This window comes from Ammospiza nelsoni, chromosome 3 (genome assembly GCF_027579445.1).
Source record: "Ammospiza nelsoni isolate bAmmNel1 chromosome 3, bAmmNel1.pri, whole genome shotgun sequence".
NCBI classification, from domain to species: Eukaryota; Metazoa; Chordata; class Aves; order Passeriformes; family Passerellidae; genus Ammospiza; species Ammospiza nelsoni.
In genome coordinates, this window is record NC_080635.1 from 15,336,902 (window position 1) to 15,346,918 (window position 10,017).

The 10,017-nt window shown below is 43.8% G+C and overlaps 1 protein-coding gene across 2 annotated transcripts in view; it reads right to left on the minus strand.

The window, feature by feature from the left end:
* Nucleotides 1–9,651, minus strand: part of VPS54 (VPS54 subunit of GARP complex) — a 47,621-nt gene extending 37,970 nt beyond the window's left edge. The window contains exons 1-3 of one of the 2 annotated variants that reach the window (XM_059467279.1): nt 9,568–9,651; nt 9,142–9,224; nt 704–865 (exon numbers count right to left, since the gene is read on the minus strand). In XM_059467279.1, the coding sequence (XP_059323262.1) occupies nt 704–839 (136 nt within the window). In that variant the 5' untranslated portion in view covers nt 840–865; nt 9,142–9,224; nt 9,568–9,651. Of the gene's footprint in view, nt 1–703; nt 866–9,141; nt 9,225–9,567 lie in introns of those variants that run through there. The other variant, XM_059467280.1, reaches the window with a different exon arrangement.
* Nucleotides 9,652–10,017: the final 366 nt, after the last annotated feature.

Below are 10,017 nucleotides of genomic sequence, written 5' to 3' on the forward strand. Positions count from 1 at the left end.
TGATATTCTCCTGCAACATTTCACTTTGCATTTCTTCTGTGAGATTAACCAACTCAAGTTTTGAACACAGAAGTAGTGTACTGACGCTCATTAAACAGATTTTGTTCAACATTCGTTTCTACTGAAGAGAAAAAGATTCCAAGCACAAACACATTTCTAATAATCTGATCTTGATCAGAATGAGAGCTGCAATTCATTAGCATTATATGTCATAATTCTTAAGATCCCATCCCACCTACTCCTTTGTGTAAACTAAGCCTTAGTGCAACACAACAGCTGGAACCATGACCAAAATCTGGTTTAACAACAGCACCAGAGACTCAGTACTACAGGCAGGTCACTTGCTTCTTCCTGCAGAAGGGCTGGGATGTCTCCCAGAAGGAATGCAGTCAGGTTCCAAGCACACTGGACACATCTGCTACCAGCTCTGTCAGACTACACCCTCTTCTTACATGGAGTATGGATCATAGCTGTAATGTGGAATGATGCAAGCAAAGCCCCACCTATAATGGGGACATCTTAAAACAAGCTGCAAATAGTCTCTCCTATTGCTCCAAAGGGACACTGGGCAGTATAAAAAAGAATCACAGAATGCTTGGAAGACTATGGCTTAGTACACTACCCCAGTGTACAAGAAATATTACTGGATAGCTGGCAATGGTTCAGCAAATGGAGCTGCTCTGTGCCTGCACAGCAGCATTACCTGTGGGCTCCTTGGGACACACGTCCGGCAGGGACTGCACAGGCCGAAAGCGTTTCGTGGCGTCCGCTTCCTTTTTAAAGAAAGCATCGCTGCTCTTCGACTGAGGCACTGGTGAGGAACTGTGGCTTGATGCCATTGCATAAAATCACCACTTGATAAAAGCTAAAGAGGAAACAACAGATATCAAGGCTTTAATAAAGCTCTGGAGAGACACTGTATCAAAACAATGACACTCCAGTAGTGTTTTCAACTGCAATACTTCAACTGACACATTTTAACAACAGGAGAAAGTTTATTTTAAACACAAAAATAAAAGGCAGAATGTAACTTCATAGTCTGTTCTTCACACACCTGTAGGTTTGGAGGATATCCTGTTCCTGGGCACAGCAACAACAAAATGTTACATTTGGGGAAAAAAAAAAAAAAAGTCTTTCAGGCACTTCTTCCTTACTTGCCATAACTATTGCAGCCACACTGCATACATTCACAATAGAATTTCCTCTCAAATATCAGGAAACCTTGTACCTGAATCAGAAAAACTGACAATTCAACTTTTATGGCTGCCCAGTAAAGTACAATTTATTCCAGCATAATGTATTTGCACAGAGAAGACAAATCATAGATCAAAAAGCTCCAGAGTAAGGAAAGTCCCACTAATTTTCAGTTCAATTTTAAGAACCCAGTTTGAAAATAAATAGCCTTAAAAATATTACACCAGGGCTGAACTTAATGAGTTCTTTCCATCTGTAAACAAAACAGCATTTCCATCAAAGTATCAGACAGTAGTACACCACACAACTATTAGGGATGGAGAGTTTATTAAAACTGCACAGCTCAAGGAGTGCCTGTTCAAAGGGACTCATCTGGATCCTCGCCTTTAAGGAGAAATTAAACACATCTAGCAAGATCTTAGCATTTAACTACTAACCCTTAATGGACACTTCAATTACTCACTACCCTGTGAAGGAGCACAAAAAGATTAAAGGCCAATTTTATCTTCAAGTGCTAAAGCAGGCACCAAGGGATGGCTGTATCTCACCCTGTCGGCTTCCAGCAGCAGCACATATATTACAAATCTCATTTGGAAAAGAAAAGGAACAGGTTCTACTTTGTTAAAAGTGTCCTACAAAACAATTCTAAAAGAGATGTTCAGCTATAACAGAGCATCCCAATGAAGAGGTCAATAGTAAGGAAAACTTACTAGCAGAGAATGGGAACAGTCAGACAAAAAACCTTTCCAGGCATCTGACAGATCTTCCTTAAATATCATAAAGCATTAATCTCTCTCCCCCACAAGCCCCACAAAAACCTTTTTCTCTACTACTTTTATTGCTTATGTTCTTCCCTGGACATTTCCAAAGTAACTTCTCAATTAAGGTCTTCTCAAATGTTTGGGGTGGTTTTGTGAAAAATCTAGTATATTATGATAAAACACTTATTATAGCATTCTTAAAAAACACATCCAGTGCTATGCTGCCATGACCAAGTCTCCTAAAGGCATACAGTAAATTTATCTGCACTTGGAACTGCTTCAAAGTGCTGTATTTGCAGTTTTTCTCCTGAAAAAGCCTCTGTAATATGAGCCACAGTCTGTTCTAGTCAGATGTATGAGCAACTCGAGCAATTTGTAGAAAGCACTGAAATCTTGTGACTCTTGCAAGCCTTTCATTAAGCCTTTCTACTTTCCCCATAATTAAGTACCATCTCAAAGAATTGTCTAGGATACGAATTGTCTCAACTACATAAATCTGAGTGGAGAAAATGCTATCTGTGTGATGCCAGCCAAAGATTTAAAACAAATTTCAAAGATAATTTAAAACTGAAGGGTAGCTCAACACCTCAGCATTTCAAAAACAAGCTTGGCGTACTCTTGCACAGGTATTTTCATTACTTATCATCATGAAATATTTAATGAGAAATCTTAAAATAGAAAGGAAAGAGTACAATAAAATACCAGAGCAAGCAGTAACCTTCATACTGTTGGGTGGATTTCAACAAGATACAAGGCTTCATAGGCAGAGGCCTTCTTAAGTGGCACGCAATCTGATGCTGTACTAAATTATTCATAGCTAGCAGCTATTCTAGTACCCTCATAAGTCAGGACCTTATGGATAATTAACCCCAATGAACAAACACATTTATACAGGAAAAAAAACCATCTCTGTACTGCCCAAAACCAGGCATTCCTCAAAATGCAGTCCTTAAATTGACCAACAAAGTATAACTGCAGAAAGACAAAGAAAACTGGGCAATAGTACCTGAATTAAATCCACATTACAAAGGAATATGTGCCAAGCCCATATAAAAGCAAAAAATCCTGCCCTACACTCATCTCTGCACACTAACCTTACCCACAATTGAAAACCTTTAATTTGTTCACCAGCAAAACAGCAGCTCCTTGTGCTCCACTACTAAACATTTTATAGACAAATGAATCTATAACTAGCCCCTAAATCAACATTTTAAAACACACAAAAATAAACAAATTTGCTGATTTAAACATACCAAAAAAACTGAAACTCAGTGTTAACACAGAACAAAACTTCTGCAGAGTATTTTAACTCATTCTATTTTCCATGCAAAGTGCAAGGCAGGTAAAAGCAGTTAACTGCACTAACTGTGCAAAATGACAGGCAGGTAAATGCAGTTAACTGCATTAACTGTGCAGAGTCAATTATGAAATGGTGAGTCCCCTGAGTCTCTTACTTAGAAGAACATATGGCTGTAGTAAAAATATGCAACTGGGTAACTTCATGACATCAGTGTTTAAATTATATACAATTAAAATGGGTTAGATCAACTGTGTTCTCTCCAGTAATCACCATAATTTACTCACATTTTGTCTAGCAATGTGTATTAAACTAATGCAATTAAGAAAACATTTAGAGGTTAGACACAAAAGTAGTGATGGAGCCTGGAACCCAGGATTATGGCTCTACTTCCAACATGCCTTCAATATATCACATCTGTTTTGTACACACTGTATTAATTTCCTTATTTAAAAATATTATATTAAATTACACTGTCACTGTAATGACTTAATACCACTGAAGTTAAACCAAATCAGCCACGGCAACAACAAAAATAGCTTTGATGATCTGAACTGACAGTATTCCTACAGTCTGAGCACACAAGGAGTTGTATTTCAACTTACAGCCTCCTCTTTAAACGCATTCTTGTTCAGTAACATGCTCAGCAAGTACAATATGACACAGCTGTACAACACAGCATGAACAAAACACTGCGGTGAGGGGAGAAGAGCCACAGGCCTGGCACTGCAGAGTCAGCAAAGAGCAGCTCTGTGAGGCAGCACTGCATTAATCACATGAGGCTATTTCTGAGATGACTGCGCTGTGACTTTGGAGTTTCACACCCGAGGTTTCAGCTCTTGGAAGAGAGCACAACAACAATAAAGTGTATTACTCAGAAGTGACTGCACAGGGTGGTTGTAACTCTGGAGAACGTGCTTGTTTTTCTAAGTATCAGGACTTGTACAGAAGTTCTTCAGAAACTGCTTTCCCATATTCTGAGTGTAATTATTCACATGCTTTGCTTTTCCAATATCATTTATAGATTCTGCTCTCCAAATTTTATTTCAGCTTCAAAAATAGTGACACCTAAGAAGAGACACTCAGCCCTCAGGGTTCCAACTGAACATGCAACACTGAGCAAGCTTTCCTTCAAGTGTTCCCCATTGTCCACAACAAGCCACACTTGGACACCAGCAGGCACTTTTCAAGGGGTATGCTCTGCATCCCAAAGGTAAGGCAGGAGAAGTTTCTCTGTGAACACAAATGGCATGCTAAAGTCCCTGCTGCTTGTCACGGCTTTGGCAACAACAGTGTGAAATTAGAATATTTCAAGCACTCTTCTGGCTATCCAACATGCTTTGGAATAGAAGACTATCAGAAGCCACCCACAAGTCAAGCTAAAGCAAGATATTGCACCATTTCTAGAAGATATGATAAATACAAAAGATATTTATTAAAGAAAAGCATACCTGAAATAGAACTAAAAGATAAAAATACACAAGGGACTGCTTCCAGGACCTCAACAGCTAATAAATGGCATGCTGTTATTGGCCTAACATATTTACTCTGTCCTCAGAGGTTGAGCTTTCCCTATGTATTATTACACAGCTCTAAATCAGCAGGATTTCACCCTGTAACAGGGAAACCATGGTACCAGCCAAGCACACAGCACCTTTGTAAGACAATGTGAGCCAGACTGCACTAGTGCAAGCTTTCACTTTTTTTAGCAACTAGCTAATTCCTCAGGCTGAAATTTCCATGCTTGCCCCGGTGCCCTGAGACAGACACCCCTGTTGCAGCAGGGGAGCCAAGGTTAGCTTGGAGCAGAAACATTTAAGCAGTTTCAGAGACTGAGGTTAAAGCTGTGGGAGCTGTTCTGCTAAGCCAAGCTCTTTCTGAGCACCTACTTCCACCCTGGGGTTTCAGGGGAGGAAGATGATGATTCTCAGGGCAATGATGAGGCCAGAGTCAGAGGAGAGCTGTGACTTGTCCCCATGGCAGGCCACCTGCATTTGGAGCACACTCCAACATAAAACCTCTTCACACAACTTAGAGAGGAGGCCACATGAGCCTGGCCTCTCTGAGAGCCTAATAAATATAACTGTATTGGTATTCACAAAAAAACTCCATGTATTTGAGTGCATTCTGCACACCCCAACATTATCCCCAGTCTCATGTTCTCACACTGAGGGTGTACCCTCTCTGCAAAGTTAGCATCACTGATGACCACCCAGGTTAGCCTTGCTGGGATGAAATCAACCCAACAAGAAAGCAATGTACAAGTTATCTGCATTTCCCATCAGTCCTGCTTAGCCACACTTGCTCTTATGCTCCAGCAGACTCTGTAATTCCTCAGACTGTGCTACTTTCCCACCAAACTGCAGAATGGGGACTGTGGAAAAGCAAAAGCTCTTGAATAGCCCAAAGAGTAATGCCACCACCCTCCCCTTGAATTGTCTCTTTCATAAGAACATCTCAAAACACTCTCCTCAAACAGGGAAAGAGAAAGAAAAAACAGTAGTGACTCCAAAGAAAGAACAGAACAGCTGCATCTCCACTGCAAAGCACCATGGGTAGCCTACAAGGCCAGGATAAAACAACATCTGACTTTCATATTATCACATTTTGTACTGGTTTCTTTTGCCCTTCCCAGCTGTAGCCACATGAACAGCAGATTTAAAAAAAAAATTTAAAAAGCTTTAGCTGAGCTTCATTTCTTTAAACACAGGAATAAAATCCTCTGAAAAGAATTATCCCAAAAGGTCCCATCACTGAATAACATCTTGTTATTTAACAAAATCCACAAGTGTAAACATTTTGTCAAAAACTGGAAAGCAATTCATCTCCTGCTAGATAAACTATCTGGAAAGTAGCATTTCACTTTCATTCAGGTACCAAATAAACAATTATCCCAAACACTTGTGATGTACCCACTGTAGCAAATGTACTTCCTCTCACCTGGAAACCCAACCTCCCAACGCTGAACACTAATTTGAAATCAGAAGGCAGATTCTGTGCTGGAGAAACAGATCTACCTACAGCTATTTAGATCATTATGCACCCAGTTCTTCCACACCAGAGGTGTCAGAATTGCTCAGAAACAATCATCAAAGCAGTAAAAATATGTGTCAGAAAAGGCCTTGTGGTTAGTTGCCCACACTATCACACAAGATGAGAATGAAGTCTCTTTGTACCCTTTTTTCCAGGCATCAGCATTACAGTGTGCACTATCCCCTTGGCAAACAGTGAAATACCAGCATCTTACAGAGCTCCAGGGATGTCCACACAGCTGAACAAAGACCAAGGAGCCCCAGCAGCCATTCCTGCCACAAGTCTGGTAAAGGTAGACACTGCAGAGCAGTGACACGTGGAGAAAAGGCAGAAGAACTGCACCAGCCCCAGCAAAAATCCCAACACTGAGGTCCTGACGTGACAAAAGGAGTCCAAGATGCTCATGGCAATTTGTGTCAACAGCACGATCCCTGTACAGCCCCCCCACTTGCCATCTTCAGCAGGACCAGGCTCTTGTTCATCAGAAAATAACTCCCTAAAAAGATGAATTTTCATGGGAATTGTGTGTTCCAAAGCCTTATCCAAGCCCTGAACTGGAAGTGGCTATGAGGGAGCCAAATAAAAAGACTCCAGAGTTTGACATTGTGCATAAAGCTGCAGCCAGACTATCAAAAAGCAGGCCCAGCGCACCTCACACCAAGTCCTGACACAGGATGCCAGTCCACTGTCACTCTACAGGGAAGGTACTCTGCAAACAAGAACATCCAAACTTTAACCTGGTGAGCAACAGAGCATGCCATCCATGTTTGCTGACATCCTTGTGGTATTAATACCTGCCCAACAGAAGATCAAACAAAACTGATCACCTCTATTCACATCACTTCCTTTTCATCCCTTAAACAGCTTCCCTTGACAAAAAAAATAAATAATTCCACGGCATAAAACCCAGCATGGTCATGCTACACCTAGAATGCCAAAAACCAAGAAGGTCTTACACTGCTGTATAAAGTCCATACTGCTGTATACAGTCTTACAGTGACTGTATAAAAATGATGGGAACTCTCCAACATATTGCAAAGTGCCAGACGTGCTACCCCAATTCTAATATTCTAGCCCTAACACACACCCACACACATCCAAAAGGGCACCCTTTTATTTTTAAATTTAAGAACCAGACTGACAGAGAAAAAGCTGGGCTATTCAAGCTATTAGGTATGAGTAACTTGGAACACCTGATCAGTATGTGGACCTGTCAGTTTTGAGTATGAAGGAGCCATGTTAACAATTCTTTACCTTCTGCTGAGAATATTCAGTTTTGTTGTTTTGTTTTTTTTTTTTTTTTAATCTAGTACCTATGTGAGGTGGGTGCAAAAAGCTAGAAATATTAAGACAAATCCTAGATTTGCTGGTAAATATGATTTGGACTTACTCATATGAGGCCCCAGAAAACTATACATAAAATATCCACATTCATGCTCACCTGCTCACTCTTTCTGCTCCATTCATAAAACAAGAATAAACAAAGTGTGAAGGGAAAACAAAAAAAAGGGAAACCAAAGAAAAACTGTGAGCCTCTCAACTGGAAGGACAATATGATGTTCATGGGCCTTCTCTCTTCCTCAGACTCACAGCTCCTCATTTTCCCCACACTCTGGAGAAGGAAAGCAGAAGTGGCTTCTTCACAGAGTTGCTACCCCAAAAGAAGAAACAGAAACAACACCTACATGATCATGATTCCATTTCCCAACCTCTTCCTGCTCAAACTGCCAAAGAGAAGCCTGCACTCAGCTTTCTCCACTCATTTCTAGCAGTGCCTGACATTTTCCAGGCAAACAATATTTCTGTTCAACATTGGAAATGTGCATCTCCTTCTCCTCCCATGAAGTTTGTGCTCGTCAACAAGGCAAGATTCCTGCTCACATGCCAGACTCCCACTAGAGAGAAAGATAGTGCTGAAGACAAGAGGGACACTTGGGGCAGATCTTGTTACTGGCAAATGGGATAGGACAGGTAGAGATGCTTCTCATTGTGCAACCTCCTGCCCTCACTGGTGAGGCTGCCCAGTGACTTTTTCGTGAACAGCCGTGGATCTCCTGTCTGTCAGTCCATTTTGGGCACTGTTCTCCTACCCAACAGATACACCAACCTAATGCCCAAAGCATTTCAAGGCCTTTTGTCTGCACTTACAGTCTGTCAAAGAGTCACACTGACTCCCATGTCACAACAGTAATTACTGCAGCCACTACAACAATTAACACACTGCACCTGGGTTTTTGAGTGAGACAGCAACTTCTTGCAGGGTTGCACAGCAACAGCTGCACAAGTCCATAGGACTTCTCATTCAGGACTTCATCAGTACAGGTAAGACAGGAAAGTCAATACACCACCTATGCTAGAAACTCAAAAAAAAAACCCAAAACAAAACAACAAAAAAGCAAATCTGTAGCCCAGTAATTACTTTGATGAACTTTAAAACAGGCATTCTATATTTTTTTTACACTGGATTGTGATAACTCTGTGTCCTAACAGAAATCCTAAGTATTTAGAGAGTACAAGAATAATGGCGAAGAAAAAGGGACTTAGCGACATACTAAGGCCCAAACTGGGCAGTCAGAAGGGAAAAGTTTCTGCTGGGATTGCAGAAGGTTGGTATTTTATACCCCCATATGTGTATTTCTCTCAACATCCCATACCATCTTTGAAAAATTACAGTAAAGAAATGCAAGAAATTAATCTCTCCATCACAGAATTTTAGGATCATCTACAAACCCAGGAACCATCGCGGTTTATGGAACCAACAAGCCCTTTTAGCGCTCCACATCCCAGTCTCTCCTGGCTGCCATGCGCCAAACACTGAATACTTGCTCTAAGCGTTAGCTCCCGAGCCAGCCATACCTTATGGAGAACACGCCAGGGATATCTCCCGGAGGCCGTCGTCATATCTCTCCCCGTGGCATGGTCGGGAATGCTGCCGGGACCTGCGGGACAGTGACCGCATGAGGGAGGCCCGGCCTCCCGCCGACACCTCCGCGCCGTCCCCGCGCCTCCCGCCGGGCACCGCCCGCTGCCCACCGGGGGTTACCATGGAAATTCGGAACGGGCATTTGCAGGGAAGGAGGGAAAGCGGGCCGCGGGCAGCCCCCCCCGCCCACCTCCCCTCGCGTCCCTCCGCTCCGCCGCCCGGCCCAGGCCGCCCGGGCCGCCCACACAAAGGGCACCCGGGAAAATTAAACTTTCCCGGCCGCTCCCCGGGGGAGCCCCGGCGGCGGGCGGGGGCGGGAAGCGGCGGGGCCGGCGGCGGGCGGACCCCCCGCGCTGTACCTGAGGCGCCGGGCGGGATGCGCGGCCTAGCGCGGCTCCTCCGCCGCGACACGTCGGTGCCCCCGCGCTGGGCGGCGCAGGAAGGGCCCGGGCGGCGGCGGGAGGAACCAGGCCCCGCCTCTGCCACCGCCCGGGGGAGGAGCCGCGGCCGAGGCCGGCGGAAGGGGCCGCGCTGCCGCCCGCTTGCCCGCGGTGGGATTGCGGTGCCGGTCCCGTGGGGGCCCGCGGTGCGGGCATTTGAGAGCCCTCGTCACCGAGCCCCCCCGCGGGTGCTCCGCAGCCGGTTTGAGTCAGATTTATATTTTAGGCTGCAGTTCTCCCTCAGGCCACAGAGGCTGCTGGAACAGAGGGGCGCGTTGGGACGCACTGAAGCAGCAGCAGCCTCGTGCCTGATCGTGCCTTAAACAGGCTTAAATTCTCGGCCGCAGCGCTGTGCCAATCAGCAAAACA